Source organism: Pinus tabuliformis, chromosome J, assembly GCF_031772625.1.
Source record: "Pinus tabuliformis cultivar Carrire ecotype Pingquan chromosome J, CPIR1, whole genome shotgun sequence".
NCBI classification, from domain to species: Eukaryota; Viridiplantae; Streptophyta; class Pinopsida; order Pinales; family Pinaceae; genus Pinus; species Pinus tabuliformis.
The window spans coordinates 170,099,931-170,122,602 of record NC_142295.1 but is presented as its reverse complement, the minus strand read 5'-3'; the positions used below and the strand labels follow the sequence as shown (position 1 = coordinate 170,122,602).

Genomic DNA, 22,672 nt, shown 5'->3' with positions numbered 1-22,672 from the left:
AATAAGGGCTAAAGGGAAACCTAGACCTAGGGTTGAGGAGTATTCCTTGATGCCCCATACCTAAGATTTCCTATAATAAAGGGTTCCTAGGATGATCCTTGTGAAATTAGAGTGATAAAGGGTGTGGGACCACAGAGAAACCCAAGTGGACCCAAACAAGGTTAAGGGTTTTGGGTGAAACTTCAAACAAAAGGCCTTCACCAAGTAAGCAAGGAGAGAAGGATCAAAGGGGCTATATTTGACTTGAATTTTCAATGCAATGATCCTTGATGAAGCGAATAACCTATGAAACCTAGGACCAAGAACAAAATTGGAGCTAGGGCTTGGGATAATTCCAAATCTAGCAACGAGAATTCTCTCAAAATTTGTGAGGGCCTAGAGGACACTCTGGCGTAGTTGTGCTCCAACTTGTTCACCAAATGGATGGCTACAATGGATTTCGTGTGATGCCCTAGGAGACACTAGGGTTAGGGCTTAGAAAAAGAGAGAGGTAGAGGTGAAAAGATATTCGTTTAGGTGATCACCAAGGATGGGACCATTGCCTAGTCTATTAGGAGAATGGAGTCAATGAGATTTCAACCTTTGGAGTTCTTTTACCCAATCAAGGAGTTCCCCAACAACTGCGCATAACCCTAAGGGAAACGACTAGGTTACCAAAGAAATTTATACTTTTTTATTGCTATAATTTGATAACTAGGATATAAGGTTAACCACCAAATTGGACATGGAGACAAGAGTACAAATCAAGCCTATTCTTTCCACTGAATCTCCCCACTAATCCATGTTCAGAAGTGTCCATGATAAGTAAGCAAAGATACCCAACTACATAATGAAATTCCATACCTTTAGGGTTGGAAGGCCCACCTTCAAACATACAATCATAATAGATGGGTGAGGGTCCATAATGGTTGACTCAAGTGGCGAAGATGATGGCACATTGAGCTATCTAGTGGCTGCTCACTGCCAACTGAAGACAATCTAGGAGAAAAAATTCTCCTATGGGTGCCATCCACAGGTGGTGGGTAAAATCTGGGTTCAACTAGGACATGATTTCTTAGTAGAGTGCACAGACATGCTCGAATGGTAGGTCATGAGAACACCAACAATTTCTTGGGACCGTAGACTTGTGTTAATTTTAGGTATGTTCTATGCTGAGAGAAAATTTACTTCAATTTTCCATACTAGCTCAATATCAATTCCAGATTAGAAATCACATTTAGCATTATAGTAAAATGCAGATAGAACATAAACATAAATTGCAGAAAACAAGCCAAGGCAAGAGGACACAAGATGTGGCGCCAGCAAAGGACAAACCCCAGTGTGGGGAAACCCTTGATCAATTCTTCTTATGTTTTTCAGTAGTTCAACAGAGAGAGAGATAGTACATATACATCAAAAGTCAACATTTTGACTTATCAAAATAAGAGCAGAGATCTTCTCTATGAAGATAACACATGAGGTAGTTGATTTGAACTCAGGTGAAGGCATACTGCCTCAACTGATCCTTCAAGGTGACTCCATCACCATGCTGCACTCAATCACTATGCTGCTCCCATCCCTGAGGTGTACCTCATCATTGCACCGCAATACATCATCATCATGCTGCTGCAATATATACTTGTTGCTGCTATACATCCATGCACATCATCACTGTGCTGCACCATGCTACACCCATCCTCACTGTGTTGCACCTCAGTGTGCTGCATCAACCATACTACAACTATCACCATGTTGCATTCTTGTTAGCTGACTAATCCTCAACATAGATATTAACCCATGACAATAGCTCTGTCCATTTGATAGGCAATCCTGAGAATAGCCTTGTTGCTGGCTATGGCCTGCGAACTAGCCTAGCAACAAGACAAAGCTTCAGTCTTGTATCAACCAACCTCCAAGCATCATAAGAACTTAACACAACTGGCAGCCCTTTCAAACAAGTGTCACCAAAGTGTGACCACTGTAACAACACCAAAATCCTTATCACAATATTCCAAGTTCTCACATGGTGAAATACTTGTTCACCACAAGCCAGCCAAATTCTTATTGTACATCAAACATCTCACTGTAGTTTATCCGCTTATCACTGTATTAGATCAGAGATGAATTCAAGCTTGTGTTGACTGATATTAGTCCTAAACAGAACTCCGCTGTCCTTTATCTTTCCGGTGATTACACTGACCTCTTCCACTGTCCATCTGAGATCAGAGATTGAGACAACGTGCTTGAGACACCTTATTACATCGAATAAGGGTTTCTTGAATCACTGTTCACGGTGGATAGAGGTCACCTTTTGAACAACAGTTAAGGCTGCAAGACAACACCTAAATCACATCTTTGAGGATTGTTTCTTACTGTGGATTAGGAGTTCTTTTATGCTCCCTTTAATTGTGACTAGCTGTGTGTGTAAGCCTTCCCTTGTCTGCGGATAGGGCTTCCTTGACAGCAGATAGAACTGTCCCATAGACTGCAGATTAGAGAACCCTTTTAAGTTGTGTATTGTAGCTTACTTAGACAACGTTTAGGGCTAGGGTTCTTCTCTAGGATAGCGGCCAAAACTCTGCAGATAAGGTTCTTCCTTACTGCGGCTAGGGTCTCCCTTTTGGACTGCGGCTTAGCTGTGAATGAAGCAATTCTTCCTCTGCGGCTATGACCCCTTCAGGACAACGTATTAGACTTCTTCATAGGCTATGTTAGGGCTTCTCCATAGGACAACGTTAGGGCTTCTTTGTGGCTGAGATAAGGGCTGTCCTCCATGATAGCATAGAGCCTTCTCCATCACAACTTCTAGGGCATCTCCTATTAGGGCAGCATATCCCCTAGGGCACTCTCTCTAGATCTCATCTTCATCAAACCCAAAATAGAATGAAGAGAGATCACAAGAGTGTGTGTGACAAATGACTTAAAGTCCTCTTCTATTTATACTAAAACGTGGAGGATAAGTGGGGGCAATTTGGTTGCTAGCCAACCTTGACGAATTGTCCTATAACACAAATAAATTCGTATCTCCATGAATATATGTCGGAATCGGATGATCTTTAGATCAATCCTACACCTCTCGACGAGAGGAATCCAAGAACAATATCAGCTGTCATGAATAAGTAGACCCACATGGAGTTTGGCCCTAATTGCCAATTTTAACAACTTTTTATCTGCACATCAAATACTAAGCACACGGGGCAACATGTTTTTTGAGTCGTCTTATGATCACCCATGCTTATGTTAGGCCAATAAACTAAAAAAGAAATGAAATTTAATTCTAAATGCACCTAATCTAGCATGAGAATAGAATATGATGTTAGTTCTAATGCAAAATCAATATGCAACACATCCTACTCTAATATGCATATTATATTATTCTGATGCTAAGTGTAGTCATACAACAAGTGCAACCAACATATCATTAGATCAATATAAGAATTGTTGCCCATATGATTAAGCCAACATAGAAACAAACACATGGAGGATGATGCAGGTGGGAGGCAGGAAAATATGATATCCATATGATGTAGAAAGGAATCCTGGATGAGGGGAAGGATACCAATTTAGAGGTTCAGAGCCTTTCCTGTAAGCACAAAATGGAAGAATGAATGATCAAGCTCAAGAACTCCCCATCATGATTATTTTTCATAAATCCATGCTTCGTGGTCGCCTCAAGGTCATGATGGGAAGGATGCTCGACATGATGGTCAAATTGAAAAGGAGCAACATTTGTGTGCTCACAGTCTTGAGGGTATGACTAGGGAGAAGGGATACATCTAATGAGTGGCTCTTCCTCAACATCATACTCAGGAGGGGAAAAGGGTTCATCAATATTGGTGATGGTATGAGAAAGGGCAAAGCCAGGGCCATTGGGATCTTGGAGAGGGCAATGGAAAGTAGGGCTCTTGTCAGGGTTATTGTCAAAATCATAAATGGGGCTAGCAACTTCCAACATATCCTCCTTCTCAATAGTAAAAATAAGTATGTCGTCATGAATAGTGCCCTGAAGAAAGGAAAGACCAACCTCAACCTCATCTTCCTTGTCAGTATCATAAATAGGGTCATTATCGAAATGATGATTAATATCCCATTTTCCCTCATTTATGTAGAATAAATCAGAAATGTTAACCTCACAAGGAGCTACAATATCCCTATCCTCTAGCACCCTTTCTTGAATGAGAGGCCCTACTTCATCATGTTCATCCTTCTGGACCTCAATGGGGTTTTCATTCATGCCATACCCGCACCCAAGTCCTCAATTATCCTTCCCAAAATCATTTGTAGGTTCTTCATTTGCTTGGTCATCATGATTTTCCTCAAAATCATCCTTATTGGTAGGCTGGGAATACTTTTTTTGGGGCTTTGTCATACGTAATAAGAGGAGGACTACCCCAAAGAATCAAAGGGACACTAGTAGCCTCACCCTTGAAGGCGTATCCCACATTGATATTCTTATTAAGATCCCTTTCAAGATTACTTGCCCCATTGCTTGACTTATGTTGTTCATGCATAAAGGGATCTATTTGGTCTCTTAGAAAGGGAGCTTCTTTCTCTTGGTTATAAAGACCACTTTCTTAGTATGGGATGCTACTCCATCTTCCTAGGTAGATATCTTCAAATCTATCATAGTCAAAAACAATTTCAGGGGGACGATTGTCATACCAATCCTTAACTTAACGTTCAAGTGATAGAGAAAATAACATCATAATTGTATTGTTATTCTCGATTCTATATGGGCTCAGGCACCAAAAAGAGTCATTTATGTGGACATTAGCATCTTGATCAGGACTTTCTTTGAACTTGGGCAACCTATTCTCAATCCACCCATTTAGCTCTTGTAGTCTTATAACTTCTTTAGGATCAAGGCTATCATAAGGAGATGGAGGGAAGTCATAGACCATTTTTATATGGAGTTGCCAGGGTCAATTTGGATGCCTTGGATGCTTCACCCTACAAGCATTTAACTTTAAAGTTCAATAAAGAACTAGGTCTTCATTCTTCCAATGGAGTCGCCAAGAATGATACGTCGATATTGTCGTATGAGGAGCAAGACACACGTCTTGTGTCCGTGGCAATGACGCCAAAAATGTTACCGCTCAATCTAGCAGGGGTCCTAGGAGGGGTTCCGAAGGGGCAACTACTAGACTAAGTGGCAACAATGGGACAAAGACTCACTGTCACCTCAGTCAATGCCCCCTTCTCTTTATGGACTTTCACCGATGGGAGGAGTCCCGGTATTAAGGAAATCACTATGAATGGCATATCAATGATAAATAGATAGCGATCTCAAAAGCCTATTCAAAGGAGAGACTCAAATGACGGGGTTGCTTGCTTTGAAAGCAAGATGTATGGCTCTCCAAGAAGGGCTAAAGGGAAACCTAGACCTAGGGTTGAGGAGTATTCCTTGATAAAGGGATGCCCCAAACCTAAGATTTCCTATAATAAAGGGTTCCTAAGATGATCCTTGTGAAATTAGAGTGATAAAGGGTGTGGGACCACAGAGAAACCCAAGTGGACCCAAACAAGGTCAAGGGTTTAGGGTGAAACTTCAAACAAAAGGTCTTGACCAAGTAAGGGAGGAGAAAAGGATCAAAGAGATTATATTTGACTTGAATTTTCAATGCAATGATCCTTGATGAAGCCACTAACCTATGAAACCTAGGACCAAGAACAGAATTGGAGCTAGGGCTTGGGATAATTCCAAATCTAGCCACGAGAATTCTCTCAAAATTTGTGAGGGCCTAGAGGACACCCCAACGCAGTTGTGCTCCAACTTGCTCACCAAATGGATGGTTGCAATGGATTTCGTGTGATGCCCTAGGAGACACTAGGGTTAGGGCTTAGAAAGAGAGAGAGAGAGGTGAAAAGATATTCGTTTAGGTGATCACCAAGGATAGGACCAGTGCCTAGCCTATTGGGAGAATGGAGTCAATGAGATTTCAACCTTTGGAGTTCTTTTACCCAATCAAGGAGTTCCCCAACAACTTCGCATAACCCTAAGGGAAGCAACTAGGTTACCAAAGAAATTTATACTTTTTATTGTTGCAATTTGATTACTTATCAAGGAAATTATGAAGATAATGTACCCCTAGGAACATTCATTCACTATACCCAATCATGTAACATATGCAATACCCTCACAAAATCAAGATTCAACAAATTCGCATTTCAATTAGGTCAGAAACTTAGATTCCATGAGCGAAAATTTCGCATGTGACATAAAATAGAGAAATATACCATGAAAAATAACTTACAAGTATTGCGAATATATCCAATCATCAAAGAGAGACAAAATTGAAGCTCCAAGACCAAGAAAAGATTTCCAAATGTCAAAATGTATCAGTGTTCATCCAATTTGTCCTCCAATAGCTATAGGGAAATTCTCAAGAAGTGTTAGAATCCAAATCCTAGTGATGATGAATGAGAGAAAATGCGTCTATTCTCTAAGGGGTTTGAATAGCCTAATTTAGCCTAATGATGCCCCTATAATAAAATAATGTGCAAAATAACAATACTTTTCGTTATTTGAAACATTTCCGGTAGAAATCACATTGGAAGAGTTTGGTCGACACGTTTCGAACCAACCTGTGTGGTTCATCATCAGGACAAGATAATTAGCCCCATAACATGAATAATTAGCCTCTCAAGACAGTCGAAATGATAGAAAAGTAGCTAGAAGGGTCCTTGGAGGGCAAAATGAAGTCCCTCATGTGCCATAATGAATAGGAGGGCTCCAATAACAGTGATGAAGGGGGTGGCCCCTTGATCTCCAAGCAAATGACTTGTGGTGCTCCCAAGTGGCTTTGGGGCACAAAAACATCCTCATGGGTCTCCAAGTGGATCAAACAAGTTTGTACTCCATCTATAAGGGTTGGAACAATGATGCAAGCCCTCTCTTTGCCTCCCATGGTGAGACATAACCCCATTTGGGCCCTAGATCAACTGCCAAGTGTGTGGTGCAAGTGTGTAGCCAACTGGGCAAGGTGGTCCAGGTGCATCTTCATCATCAAATAGGCGGAACATGAGCAAGCGATAGATGGTACTGAAAGATGCCATGGCATGGCTATCTACTCTCTGCTATAGTGGAGACCCATGGCTCTCAACGCACGCCCTACAAATGCCAACGTGACCCTCTGGAGGGCTTAGACCCCGTATAGGGAGACCAAACCCCGAGATAAAGACCCACCTACAATCCTGTATAAGATCCAATGCGTCTCCTCACTTTCCATTACAACAAATCATCAGTGTAATTGAGTAAATGAAACCATGGAACGAAGTGGACACTTCATAGTGGCATGCCCTTCCATAATGGGCGTTAGAGTGTACAGGTGCCTCCAATTTCAAGAAGAGGGTTAACTAAGGACCTTATTAGGTGGTTTCAGGCTTCAGCCTCTAAGCGAGTGACAGGTCCATGGTACATCCATCAAGTGGCATGTGTCATGTGACATAATGATGGAACAAAGTGAGGCATCAGGGGAAGGTTCCAGGCCACGTGCCATAGTACAAGGGTAGCTAAGATGAGGGAAGCCCACAATTGGGTGTATGAATGCAGGAGGGAGCAATCGTGGTACATGATTTACCCCGACCTTTGTTTTTGCACCCTTCTTCATATGCATTTTTCCTTTTATTGATTTTTCTTTTAGAACTACTTGGGGCTCCAATGGATGAGAGCATGATGTGAATGATATAGCAATGAATACCCTCTTAAGGTTGGGCAGTTCATCGCCCACCAGGGGATGTGACAATCATGGGTTCCTTAATGATGCAAGGGGCTCATGTAGGGGCCCTAGGAATCAGGGTGATGGCCATAATAATAGGGGGTATAGTGTGAAAATTCCTAAAACTGGAATCCTATTTCAACAACTGGTGTTATTTCTTCTAACTAATAAATTCATTATTTAGTTTATTGCTACGGCAACATCGAAATAAACACACTACAACCTTCACAAATAAAACTGCAAAAATAAATAGTGTTGGAACTGAGAAAATTCTAGCACACACACACATAAAATGACACCGTTATTTTTGGACTGAAGTCCCTGGAAAAACCCTATGCAGGAAAACCGATGTAGCAGATAAGGGTTTTATTTTATTATGCAACAGTGAAATCTGAGTATATCTAGGATGCCCAACTGGCAATCCAAACGACAAGTAAATCTGGCCAAAAATTATTTAAGGGAATTACCCTTCTTGCACAAGCAATCCTGGCACAACTTCCCTTCAGAAAACTGGTTGCCCAAACCCCAATGTGAGCCCTTTTGTGCTGCCTTTGCGCTGTCTCTCACACGTGTCGCTCGATATTGCCTCTAATGAAGTCGTTATGCCTGCCTCTGTCGAGGAAATCGCCTCTCTGACACTCTAGACCCTCTGCTCGGCCTCTGGAACTGAGAACGAATTTCTCTCTAACAAAATTGAGTTGCTTCTGAAGGAACTACGTAGTCCTCTATGCTTCTCTCTGGGAATAACTCGGCCTCCTTGCTGCTGCCTCGCTGGATCTGGAATGTCCTTCGGATCACTGTCTCTGCTCCTCATTGACCTGCTTCGATATCTGGCTCTCTGACAACTGTTGCTTCTCTCTAGAAATCGATCTTATAAGAAAATCGAACTGCAGAAGTTTACAATTGTCTTTTCCAAGTGCCCATCGACTTCCTTTTATAATCCACTGTTGGAGCACCAACGACCAAGATTAAATCTTAATCAATGGCTACGGCCATTTTGAAATCGATCTGTGTGAGTTTCTAGATGATTCTCACCTTATCTCAATTAATACTGATTAATTAACCATATTCCCTAGGTTTACTTAGGAAATATTTAAAAAACGGCTAATAATCTAATTGAGACACTTCTATGTGGAATTTCCAGAAATGATTTCTGGGTTTTGGAGAACTCATGTATTCTAATTCTAGCCTCTCCACCAATTTTTGTGGCTAGAACACATCTGATGCTACAAAAACTAACATTCTCTCTTAGCGAGGAATGTGTTCTAGTGTTGCACACCTTGCTACAATACTCTGTCTTTGTATCATCTCTGTTACATTGTTGATGTTTGGCTGTCGCTGCCCACAAACCATTGCGCAACTTTGATGTTGCATATGTGTTGTTGTTGACATTGCCAGACTGCTGCCAACACTGCATTTGCATTGCAACTCCCTCTCATTTGTTGTTGCTGCAACTGCAAAAATTGCAATTGAGAAGTATCCAAAACACTGAATCATCTGTGTTCAATATGATGCAGCTATTTCTTGAGTCTTGACTGCTTCTAGCATCACTATCACTAAAGAATTTGCGCTGCTGTCAACTCTGCACTGAGCCACCTGCTCTGTTGTCAACACTGCACTGCGCTCCTTAGCATCTGACTGCTACTAGTCTACAATTGTCACTCTGGTACTGATTGCATCAACTACCACTGATCCATCTTGTTATTGAATGCTGCGGGCCCCCATAGCCAGGTAATGATCCATGAGGTGGACTCCTCAAGGACCCCGCCCAGTCTCTGTAGCTCTCTGGGGCTACAACTCCAAGTCACCCCACCTCACTCCTGGAGGTATGGATGCCAACATCGCAAAGCCTTCCTCCAACCTGGAAGACAACTTATCGATCTCAGTTGACGCTGCCTGCTGGTCTGACTAGTCCTTCTTCTTGAGAGGACATTGTGTGTTGTAGAGACCAAGCTCACCACATCTGAAGCACTTGACCTTTGACCGGTCCTTCTTCTTCTCTTTTCTGCTCCCCCTGCCCCTAACTAGGACCCTTTGATGCGAGGGCCACATTCTCCTCCTCCTTCACCACCTTCGATCTGTTTCTATTGCTCCCACTAATGGAGCTCTTCAACAAAGCTCTTCTCAACTCCTGCTGCAAATCAGCCCACATTTTGTCCCATCCTAGTAGTGTGTCTTTGCCAAATATGCTTTGGACGAAGACCTGCTAATCCTCTAAGACACTGTTGAGTGCCAATCGCACTAGCTCTGAAGTTTGAGGTGCTGCCCCAATAGCTGAAAGCTAGTCTTAGACTTCCTGAATCCTGGTGAGGAAAGGATTTATGCCTTCCTCCTTCTGCATCTTGATGCATCTCAGCTTCTCCTCCAGGAACATCTTCCGCTGCTTGGAAGTACCCTGGTATAGTGTGGAGAGAGCATCCCACATCTCTTTAGCCATTCTCTTGGCTGCTATATGTGAGACTATATGATCCCAGACTCCATCTAGGATCAACCGCTTCACCCGCACCATCTCCTTCTTGTATTCTTTTTGTTGATCTACATCCTGGGGAAGTGCCACTACATTATCAATGTAGGATTTCAGTCCATATTCATCTAGAAGGAAGGACATCCTAGCCTTCCAGATGACATAGTTGGATGATCCACCCAACCTATCCTGATCTCTAAGCCCCTCAGTGGCCATCTCGAAAAATTGTCAAAAACTCCGTTTTTCCTTCTGCTTGGTTGCTGCTCTGCTACTCGCACTCCACTCTGGAGTGAGAAGATCTGCTCACAACTACTGCTAATCTACAAGGAAAAATCAAACTTCTGAGATTTGAAATTCCCCGAGAGAAATTTTCCCTCTGTTGTGTGTGCTTTTCTCTTCCACTTGACGTGGATTCTGCTTCTGCAACCTACAACAAAACCCTCTGTGTCTAACCAGGAATCTGCTCAGCGAAAATCTGCGCTGTAACTGCTCCCTTTGACTGTTGGAATCACTTTCCTGGGCAAATCGAGTTTTCTGCACTCTTGCAACTGAAAATCGAACTATTGGCCCAACAATTCGGCTTGCCTGTCTGAGCACTGCGCTGCCTCAAGAATTTTGACCTGCTACTCCCTCTAAGCAACGAAATTCTCTCCTTTCGCTTTTGAGCTTCCGACTGATCACTTACGCTCTGATACCATGTGAAAATTCCTAAAACTAGAATCCTATTGGAACAACTGGTATTATTCTTCTAACTGATAAATTAATTATTTAGTTTATTGCTACAACAACTTCAAAATAAACAGACTGCAACCTTCACAAATAAAATTGTGGAAAATAAGTAGCACTGGAACTGAGAAAATACGAGCACACACACATAAAATGACACCGTTATTTTTAGACTAAATTCCCTAGAAAAACCCAATGCGGGAAACCGATGCAGGAGATGAGGGTTTTATTTTATTATGCAACAGTGAAATATGAGTACATCTATGGATGCCCAACTGGCAATCCAAACAACAAGTAAATCTGGCCAAAATTATTTAAGTAAATTACCCTTCTTCCGCAAGCAATCTCGACACAACTTCCCTTCAGAAAACTGGTCGTCCAAACCCCAGCATGAGCCCTTTTGCGCTGCCTCTGATGAAGTCGTTATGCTTACTTCTACGGAGAAAATTGCCTCTCCAACACTCTAGACACTGGTCTCTGGAACTGAGAACGAATTTCTCTCCAGCAAAATCGAGTTGCTTCTAAAGCAATTGCGCAGTCCTCTGCATTGCCCTCTGGGAATAATTCGGCTTCCCTACTGCATATTTTTAAAAACCAACCAGCTTGAACTGGAAATCGGTTAAACTGGCAGGTTCACTGGGTGACTGGGTCAAACCAGACAAAAAACCCGATTTATGGGCCTATTTCGCCAAAAAACCACAAAAATCGGCCCAAACCAGATGAAGGAACTAATCGTTTTTCCCATAAACCGGTCGGTTCCTTCATAACTGACTGGTTTATTGCCAGGCCAGCTATGGACCCCACATAATGCAATTTTGTGAGTTTTGATGTTGTTTTGAGGGAAATTTGGGGTTGTTTCCCTCCAAAAACAACCCGTCTAAGAAAAGCATGCCTCCCCTCTCATTTGCCTCACACATATCAACCCTAGCAACACTAGCAATCAATGCCAAATGGTAATGTTAAATTCTTAAAGTAAAAGTGGCATTTCCTTTATTTTTCATTTTCATCCTTTTACTTATATTTTTAACATTACCATGAAATGACTCCGGATATTTGAGAGTGGTTTCAACCTCATTGGATTTCATATGAAACTAGAATTTTAGAGTTCACTCCAAATTTAGCAGACTTAATGGTTTTCAGGATTTCATGGTTGGAGGGTTTGCAATGTTTACATTTGATTCTATCATGCATGAGGGTATGAGATTGGCCTTTGATCAAGAGCATGAAGCCCTTTAAGAACCTTGATGTTGGTAGCATTGATTTTTGAACTTTGTTGATGTTGGTTATATTGATTGTTGATTTCCTCTACCATGGCCTTAACAATAATGTATCCTTCACTCATGTTGGAATTTCTAAGTTTAACTCATTAGAAATTCTTCCTGTACTATCTGGTTTATTCTTCCTACTTGTTTAATTATTTAACAAGTTATTTACCATGTAAATATTGAAAATAAACACAAGTACAGTACCAACATCTACAAATCATTAATTGAAAGAAAACAAGCACACAAGTGACACCGTTATTTTTGGACCACTGTCCCCGGAAAAACCCAATGTGGGAAAACCGGTGCAGCTATTCAGAGGGTTTTATTATTATGCAGTTTTTAGAATACAACTAGGGTGCCAGAAATGGCTCAACCAACAGAGAATGCCCTCGGTAGTAGTACCTCTCCTCAGAGACAAATATTCCGGCTGATCAATTCCCGGATGAACGATCCCACAACAACAATTGCAGCTTCCACTGCTCTGCGTCACTCTGATAAGGACTGCGTCACCCTTCCCGGCTCAACAACACCCAGTCTGCCCCACGAAAATCTTCCCAATGCTGCCTCTTGGCCCCGCGTCAGCTCTGCTAGCCTCTGCGCAGCGATTGAAACCTATGCGTGAGCCCTCAGATCCTCTGCATCATCCATGCTAGCCTTTCTGGCTCTGCGCAGCTCCCAACTGCCTCTGCGTAGCACCCAGTTGCCTCTGCGTCAACCTCTCTGGGCTTTGCGCTGTCTCTCTGCTATGTATTCACTGCCCCTCGCTGCTGATCACTGATTCGATTTTTCTTAGCAAACCCCGCTCTAGAAAATCGAATGACTAATCTCTCTAGTGTGTTTTCCAACTGACCCTCAAGCCGTCTCTTATACTTTTCTCGTTGGTCCATCAATGACCGAGATTAAATCTCTAATGAATGGCTAAGATTAGATTTGGCTTGATGCATGACTTTTGGAACCTTCTAACCCAGTTTTATATTAACACCCATTAATATTTTATTTTTCCTAAGTTTTGACTTAGGAACTCCATTAAAAATATTAATTATTTTAATATCTCCCAAACCAGTTAGAATCTGCCCAAACCGTTTTTGGGTCTTGGAGATCTCATTTTCTTTAGCCTCTCCACCAATTTTCATGGCTAGAGCACATCCGATGCTACCCCAGATCAACAACTCAAACCAAAATCACTAGTTAGGCATGTTAAACTTCAATTTCTATCATATTATAAGGTTGAGCAATCCAAGTCTGAAGACTTTGAGTGAGATGATGTTTATGTATCTCTCGCTGATGATCCCATTTTTAGTAGCATTGAATCAATTACGAGTGATCATGTTGATCAGTGATTTGTAGTTTTGATGTCTATTTTTGCTGATACTACTACCACTACTGCTAAGGTTGCAGAGGAGTTTTAGGAGTCCTCAGACACTCAGCCAGATTATTTATGTAGCTCATGTTGATGATCCCTTGTCTAGTAGTGGTGATGAGTTTGATCATGATGAGGAGTGATCATGCTGATCACTGATATGTAGACTTGTAGTAGGCCAGTGACCCCATAGCTTATAACATTTTTTTGGACTCTAGAGGCCATTTAGAGCCTCATTGATTATGTATTATATTGCTGATATGTATTGCACTCGGTGCCAATTTGATATATTGACCTTTACTTGGTATATAGATGGACAAACTTCGCATATTTTATCTCTATTGGTTTGGAATCATGGTTTTAAATCTTAAAAATGTTTTTTTTCATTAAAAACTAATTATTTCATGTATTTTTTTAAAGATCGGTTCATTGAGATTTGACTAGTCCTGGTTTGACCGGTTCCGGTTTGAAACTTGGTTTGATAGGTGGACGAGTCCGGTCATTGGTTTTGGTTTTTAAAACTATGCTTGTTGCTGCCTCTCCAGATCTGGAAAACGTCCTCCATATCACTTTCTCTGCCCCTCATTGACCCTGCTTCGATCCATGGATCTCCGGCAACTGCTACTGTTCTCTGGAAATCAATGTGCCAAGAAAATCGAACTGCAGAAGTTCTCAAGTGTCTTCTCTAAGTGATTGTTGACTTCCTCTTATAATCCACTGTTGGAGCACCAACGACCAAGATTAAATCTTAGTCAATGGCTAGGATCATCTTGAAGTCGATCCGTGTGAGTTTCTAGATGGTTCCCACCTTATCTCAATTAATACTGATTAATTAATCAGATTCCCTAAGTTTAGACTTAGGAAATATTTAAAAAAAGGCTAATAACCTAATTGAGACACTTCTAGGTGGAATTTCCAGAAACGATTTCTGGGTTTTGGAGAACTCATGTATTCTAGCCTCTCCACAAAATTTCGTGGATAGAACACATCCGATGCTACAAAAACTAACATAGAGCTCATGTTGGCTTTGCCATGTGATAAATTTGTATGTCCTGACCATCTTTTGCATTTTATGCTACATTTCCTATTAAGTGATCAAATTCTGCTTTTTACTTTCTTTTTTTCAGCTTCATCAACCTTTGGGGCATTGTTCGAGGCCCGACCCAAAGTGTGGACAAGGAAAAGGGGAGACTAACTCCTTGTGGGTCCAATGGACAAATATGGACACGGATGGGAAATATGTGAAAAGGAATTATAATGAGCAGAGGGGAGTGATGAATGTTATGTCGGGAAGCAGGACCATACAACCAAAATCGGGATTTTCCAAGCAGTGCCACTCCTAAAGCTAGTAGCCCATAAAGGAGATCCCATGGGACTAGGATAGAAGGTTAACCACCAAATTGGACAAGGAGACAAGAGTACAAACCAAGCCTATTCTTTCCACCGAATCCCCCCACTAATCCATGTTCAGAAGTGTCCATGATAAGTAAGCAAAGATACCCAACTACATAATGAAAATCCATACCTTCGGGGTTGGAAGGCCCACCTTCAAACATACGATCATAACAGATGGGAAAGGGTCCATAATGGCTGGTTCAGGTGGTGGAGATGATGGCACATCGAGCTATCTGGTGGTTGCAAGGCGCTAGTGGCTGTCGATTGAAGACAATCTAGGAGAAAAATCCCCTATGGGTGTCACCCACAGATGGTGGGTAACAGGTACCCAAGCCATTAGAGAAGTATATTGGCACCAATAGGTGAAGTTTTGAGAGCCTTCCTAGCAGCAACAACACATCACACATGACCCTGGGCACCTCCTGCACTTAGAACGTTGTGCCAATTTGCATTTGATTTGATGATTATTTAGGATGACACACCTGTACCCAACATGCCCGTAGGTCGGCCTTAGCACCTTATGAGGGATGGTAACTGATTCAGGGCCCAAATGAGGATGGTCTCACCTTTAGAGACTTGGGATGGCTAGTAGCACCTGGAAAGCCCTCAACACTGGAGCATAGATGGACATTATGAGTAGTTGGAGACCCATGGAGACCACTTTGTGGTGCCCCAGTTGGATTTTGGGACCGTAGAGAGTCATTGAGGTGAATTTTGAGGGCCAACCCTCAAATCATGATTTTTACATGCTACTACACGACCTTGGACACCTCCTAGCACTTGGAGATGCCACTTGGAGCCTATTTCATGCATGATGTCAACCCTAGAAGGATAGCATGCCTCACACGTGTGGGCTTATTTTTTGCAGTTTTGGTCAAAAGCTAGTGGGTTGGCTTGTAACCCAAGTGTTTCTTGTGATTTAAATTGTTAATACAGGGTTTTAGGCCAATATTATGACTCTTCCTCCTCATATAAATAGAGAGGAGTTTTCATTTCATTCATCATCACTTGGACTATAATTTGGCCTCTTAGAAAATTTCAACCTTCTTGTACCTTTGGAGAGATGTGATCTATGGAGCATTTTGTTCATTGGAGCTATATTCTTGTCTTTGGAGAAGTTATCTTGGATCAATGAAAGGATTATTCATGCATGTTATCTTGTAAGTGAGCCTTGTTATTGATAAATTTCTGTTTTTATGTCTAATGTATGGAATATATTGGTAATCTAGATTTTTTTGTTGGGCCCTAATTTGTTGAAAATCAATTGCATAGAAACTAGATGTCATTATTGCATGATTACTCATGAATAATATGTGAATAGTAATCCCCTTGGTGGATCTTTGAATTAGCTCTCGCAAATGAAATTGATCCCTCACAAAGATAATAGTTAGGGGTTTTGGCTGATCTAGCAATCCCATAGACTCCATCCACTAAAGGACTAGGCATTGGCATTTTCTAAAAGGTTATCAACCTTTATCTTACCCACAACTTGAATTTCACACCTTTTTTTCTCTCCTATTTTGGCCTTCTCAGGGATAAGCGACCTCAATTAGGGTTTAGTGTTAAAGATTTTTGGCATTGGAAGGATTCAGCATCGAGAGTAGTAGTGGTTGCCTCAAAATCGTTCCTCTTGGTTGCTAATATTTCCATTTTTCTCCATAATTTCTCTTGCCTTAGCTATTTTGCTCTGGAAAAACCTTTGTTTGGTTAAGCTTCAACTTGAGGGCTTCTTGAATGTTTCATGTGCAATTGTCTTGTTGGTAACCTTTTCTTTGTACTTTGACCTCAGGCCACTCCATTTCACACACTATTAATCAAGCCCTAGGTCAAGCATGCCCTAGTTTAGCCTCTCTACCTTTCCTCATTGCTTGAGCTTTGTACTTGAGTCGTGTCATCCCTTGGAAGCCTATTGTGTCACCTTATACCTTTAAGCCATGAATATCTCTTGTAGGTGACCTATATACCTAATCCATAAAGAGCAAGGGGTAGTAGTTGTGGTTACAGTGGGCTACTACCTTATTGTTGTCGCTTGGTCTAGTGATTGCCTTGTAGGGTACCCCTCTAAAAGGCTTGCTAGATTTTGCGGTAATGGGGTCCATTATAATACCAGAAAACCTTTGCCATGTTTTTATTTTGAGCTGTCGAACCAGATTTGAGTGTGCCAGGAAGATATTTCCCATTGAGTTTTAATTCTGTACCACAGTCCAAAGTGATGTGGAATTTGTCCAATTAACCCAATTCTTGTGGAAAGATCATTAGGAGATTCAGGAGTCTCAACAAAACATGTTTCCTTGACATGTAAACAGATGAGATATGGGTGTCTGCTTTGTCCTTCTTACATGTGTGAAGTGACAAAGATCATGTCTTATTCATGAGGAGCTGAAAATTTGCTATGTGTTTGCTGCAGAGGAAACATGTGAGACTTTTCCCATTGTGTCACAGCAGAATGAAAGACATTGTGCCTAAAGGTCTTTCTGCAAGGTATGTTGTTGACATAGGAATACATCCTTGTCAATTTGTCAACATTATTCTTTCTTTCTCATGCCAGTGCTTACAATAGTCTTTTTATTCAAATATTGAATGTTTATCTTGGTTGGGGAATCTCTTAGGTTGTTTTTAACTTTATTATTATGATATCAAAAATTCCAGTCTTTATATTTATTGAGTTTTAGACAAATCGAGAGATGTAACATTTATAGTGATACAAAAAGGTTTTCTTGGTTGGGGACTTTACCATTTATTATCATCATGATATCATAAATTTCATTCTTTATATTGGACCTTGATTAAGTTATGACCATCTGCAGACTTGTGGCATTCAACTTAGGCTACTTACCGGGAGGCAGCAAAGAGCTAATTACGAGGTCAGAAACAACATTGCTGGCCTTAGATGCTGCAGCTAAAGTTTTGGGATCTGGTGGACTAATCAGTGTCATTACATACATTGGACATCCTGGAGGCCGGTAGTAAATTTAATCTTTTCTATCCAAATTTATGGACTGCTCTTGGTCAATTTTTTCTTTTGCCCTGATAAATAGTGGAGTGTTCACTTTAATCATGTCGGTTGAAAATCCTTCATGCAGCAATGAACCAGAAAACATTGTTAATATGTCTAGCTGTGAAAACCTCTATATTAAGATATTCGAGGTTTTTAAATATTTACTATATTGTTATTCTTATATTCTAAAATTTGCAATAATACTTTATCATTTTTAAAGATTATATCTTTTGGTTGCAGTCCAGACAAATGTTATTTAGCTTATATCTAATTCTAAATATTGAATTATAGCCCAAAGGGTTAGCTCAACCGCTTCTTGTCAATAATGCTGGGCCTTTGGCTAGTTCTGTGCCAGCAGGTGCCAGATTCAAATACCCCTAGATTCGGCACACTAGTCTACACCTAGGGGTTTACTAAGAATGCCATCTACGTATACAGGGAAGCATCCTTAGATTTCACTGCGAGGTTCCTTGGAATTTATTTTATTTCATTTTTATTTAATTATTTTTAATTTAAAATATTGAATTGATTGTTTAGCATCAAGGTGGATTAAGATATCTGAGATCTCTTTTACTTCTCAATGTGCTCCATTCACATAACACGATACATGATGAACGTCTATCTTATATAATTTCTTTTGCATAATTATCATTCATCATGCTTCACAACCATGTCCTTATCTGATGATTTTGTGCCATTTAGGGAAGAGTATGAGACAGTAAGAAGCTTTGCTACAAATTTGCCGACGACAACCTGGGTTTCTAGTGAGTATGAAATACTAAATCGTCTGTCCGGGCCAGTGCTCATCTTTATGTTCAAGAGATGATTCACTTCAGAGGTAATGTAGGAGGATAATGAGGTAGGCTGCAGCTGGGATGTTGTTACCAACATGCTAACAAAGTTCTGTGTTTCGGGTTAGTACAATTTTTTTTTAAAGTGGTGAAGTGTATTCCAGCTCTCCAATTTGCTCATATGTTGATTCATATGGAAATCATGTTTCAGAAAATAGGGTATTTCTTCATATGATCCATTCATGGAGTTAGGGGTGTTTGATATTTCTGTTCAATTGTTTGTCATTGTGAAGTCAACATTTATTTATCTTTAGCCACTAGAGGTGCAATTCTAGTAGTATCCAGTAGGTGTGATCACAACAGTATCTAGTAGCTGATAGGTGCTCAATTGCTTAAGTCCATTCTAAAGTTGTAAACAACTATTCTTTTGTTTCTCATGACATGTATAAATTTATTTGCCGCAGATTTATTGAAATTTCTTGAAGATGTATGGGGTATGTTTGTTTTGGTGTACGTGATCTTGTAATAGGATGTAATTCAGCCCATGATAGGACCCACATGAACAGGAGAACCCACATGAGCGGTAGATGGCCGGTATAAATTTACAAGCCTAATCTGATTATCATTACTCAGTGATCTGATTATTTAACACTATTACATCTGTTCTTTGGATGTTATTTCATTCTTGAGTTTTCCTTTAGATGTCATTATATTTCAGGTTATGTGCGTTGGCAATGGCAATGCCCCACTTGCATTGACTTCTTATTTGATTGTGGAAAACAAAGATAATCATTTGGATATTTGTTGAAAGCTATGAAGCTCATAATAATGAAAAAAAAAACTTAATGATGAAGTCAAGAAAATTGGGAGGTGCAAAAACTGAAAATGATGGATTCAAATACGACTATTTGGAAATATTCTCATGTTATAAAGTGCTTGGCATTGCAGATCCTTGGGTACATTATAAACTGTTACGGCATTTCTAAAACTGAACATGATGGTAGCATGTCTGTGTTTTGAATATCAAATCATAGCCCTTTGTTATTTTTGAGCTACTAGAAAATAACACAATATTACAAGAGGTGGCCTATTTATGCTTTTAAATTGTATTACATGTTCATTTCAAAAAGCTTAAAAAATTAAGTTGTCTAGTATATGGTTGACAAAGTTAATGACCCAGGATCAAACGTGGTGGGCATATAGCTCTCACTTATAACTTTGTTGAGTTTGAAAAGTTTCATATGCAACATTGATTCAAAATTATGTTTAATATGTTTATTTCCTACAATTATGTCTCCTCATGTCAATTTCACTTAAAGAAGATGAAGGAAGATAGCATTAGCCCTCTACTTTAGGAATTGGAATGGAACTAGCATGTTCGAAGTCTTAAAGTCAGATTGATTGACATAATCACGTGAAGAGAAGTACAAGGGATGCCTTTCTCATAAGGGAGTGATATGATCCAAATTAGTGATGCTCTTCATAAGTAATGGGGCAATTAATTATATGGAGGGACTATGAAACTTTGTTTTGTGTACTAATTGTTACCCCTTGAAAATTCATGGTTCATTATGCATTTTCATGGGCCTTTCTTATTTCACAAGCATAGTGGAAGATCCTTGGAGTCCAATAGTGGTTTGATAAGAGCTTCGTTCCCAGGTCAACTTGGGACCACATTAGTGATTGATGCCAGAAGGGAGCCCTAAAATAGGATACCCTATCATATTAAGGATCTAGAGCATGATTTATGACACATTAAGGGGTTAAATGCAACCCAAAGTAGTGATGTCCTTCATTACAGGAAGCTTAGAGAATAGCACAAGGCGAGACAAAAGTCTAGAAGAAGAAAATGCCCTAGTTGGGAGGAGGCATGGAGTGTGACAAGTGACAAAGGAAAGATCTAATGGATGAATTCCCTACCTTAGAGTATTGTTTTTGGTCAAAGGAGACCACATGATGATGAACATTCTATTTCAAGGTAGGATAATGGAGGGTTGATCATAAGTCCATCGCTTGCAAGAGGGACATTTTGTGCAAAAGGGCATTAAAATGCATTGTAAAGTGACTTTATTGGGTATTACACATTATCCTAGGCACATTCCACATATTTGGAGGCATGTTTCATCCTTGAAACATTTGGGGAAATGATGTTGATTTTTGAGTAGCTTGGGAGGTACTCCAAGCTCTAAGGTTCAAGGTTTGGAGGTTGGAGCACCACAAGATTCACTTGTGGGCTTGGAACCCAAGGTTAGGGTTTTGTACCCAAAGGAGTTGGGCCAAAACCATGAGACATATGGGCATGAGAAAATTTGAGGTGATAGAGGATGGCGTGGCGAATCCAACACTTAAAAAATCACTCAAATTAGAGCTTTAGAACTTGAGATATTAAATTTTAAATATCACTGTCATGTTTTGTACAAGTCGGCTTGGCTTTAGGAGGACTTGTTGACAATTGGCACGGATCCATTGAAGCCCTCATTGAGTGATGTAAATATGAGGCATGTGAGGCTCATTTAGAGTATCCCAAGTGCAACAAATACATAGATCATTTCATTTGAAGCTGGCCGCAGGATTGGAGGACAAGACGTGGGAGCATAAGGGTTGTTTGAGCATGGTTTTTGTCTGTTAACAGGTTCGTACCATTGCAGGAGGAAGGCTGCAACTTCAAGTGAGTTTCTGGGCTGGTTTTGATGTTTTTTATGGGTGGAAATACCTTTGTGAAGGCAGCCGCAACCTTGTACAGGTGTTAGGAGGAAGGTCGAGGTCTCACTTCAGGAAGGAGGGTCGTAAGCCTGAACAATGGGCTAGAACAACCCTTCACCTTAGCATATGAGAGCAGCTCACTAATTGAGGACAGTCGCAGTTATAGGAGAGCTTTTGGAAGCATTTGGAGGAGGCTACTAAGGACTGTTAGCAACCCTAACTAGACAACGAATAGCTATAAAAATACACCAACCCATGAATGGAAGAATAAGGTATGTGATGAAGTGTTAAGTTGTGTTTTGTTGCTAGGTGGATAGGCTGTCCAAATGTGGACAGTTTGGGTAACCTATGGAAGCCAAAGAGGAGGGGCATACTTGATGGTTAGATGCCCTAACCAGTGGGTAGATTCTATAGTGAAGTTTTAGTGATAGGTGGCAACCCTCTTGGAGACTCTATGTGTTGTCCTTTGATGGACTAAGGGGCAACTACGAGCAGAACGAAAGTGAAGGACTGACAGGACGAGATACAACATAGAGGTTGCAGTGAGATTGTCATTGTATCTTGTATCCCTTATATGGGAGCCTTATACTGTTGTATTACTCAGTTGGTTTAATATAACGAAGATTGGGTTGTTGTACATATTTGTACAATATTTTGTAAAAAGTAGTCTATTCTTGTGCATGTGTGATTTACTGCTTTATATTGTTTTGTTGTGCAAAGTAGTTCTGTTGAGATTCTTGGTTTGGTAGCGTCAGAGATTCTAAGATTCTATCTTAGACCTGTTGTACCTTAAGAAACCAATTTCCTGGCTGTGGAGAAATTGTGCTTAAGACATTAATGATTATTGTTTGTTGTCACTTATTTGTCACTTTATTGTTTGTTGTGTTCTCAAATGAAGGACCTGGAAAACTTGGTCTTTAACCCTTAATACATGTATGACCAAAACATCTCAGAATGCCATTTGTTGCTAGATACAAATGATGAATTAAGAAAGCTTGAAGGAGAAGTTAAAGATAATATGTTGATCTTTCTAAAGATAATATGCTGATCTTTCACAGAAACTATTATCCGTCACATAGAAGAATTATAAAAATGAGCACTGAATCATAGACAATATGCTGCTTAACACAAATTACTATCTGTGATCCTTGGAGAAGTTAAAGATAATATGCTGGTCTTTCACAGAAACTATTATCTATAACTTAGAAAGGAAGGTGGAAACTTCAAGTATATGAACGCTCTTTTAAGGAATTTTAACTTTATCTACGTAAGC

The 22,672-nt window shown here is 40.4% G+C and overlaps 1 protein-coding gene across 3 annotated transcripts in view; it reads left to right on the top strand.

Moving 5' to 3' along the window:
• The window catches only part of LOC149226209 (S-adenosyl-L-methionine-dependent methyltransferases superfamily protein), a 208,961-nt gene extending 189,790 nt beyond the window's left edge, over positions 1-19,171 (top strand). The window contains exons 4-7 of one of the 3 annotated variants that reach the window (XR_016247011.1): positions 17,315-17,388; positions 17,715-17,870; positions 18,264-18,370; positions 18,608-18,740. Coding sequence is in view for 1 of the 3 variants with exons in the window: in XM_089375235.1 (XP_089231361.1) it covers positions 17,315-17,388; positions 17,715-17,870; positions 18,608-18,731 (354 nt within the window). In the remaining 2 variants the exon portion in view is untranslated. Of the gene's footprint in view, positions 1-17,314; positions 17,389-17,714; positions 17,871-18,260; positions 18,371-18,607 lie in introns of all 3 variants that reach the window. The other 2 variants (XR_016247010.1, XM_089375235.1) reach the window with 2 other exon arrangements.
• The last annotated feature ends 3,501 nt before the right edge of the window (positions 19,172-22,672 follow it).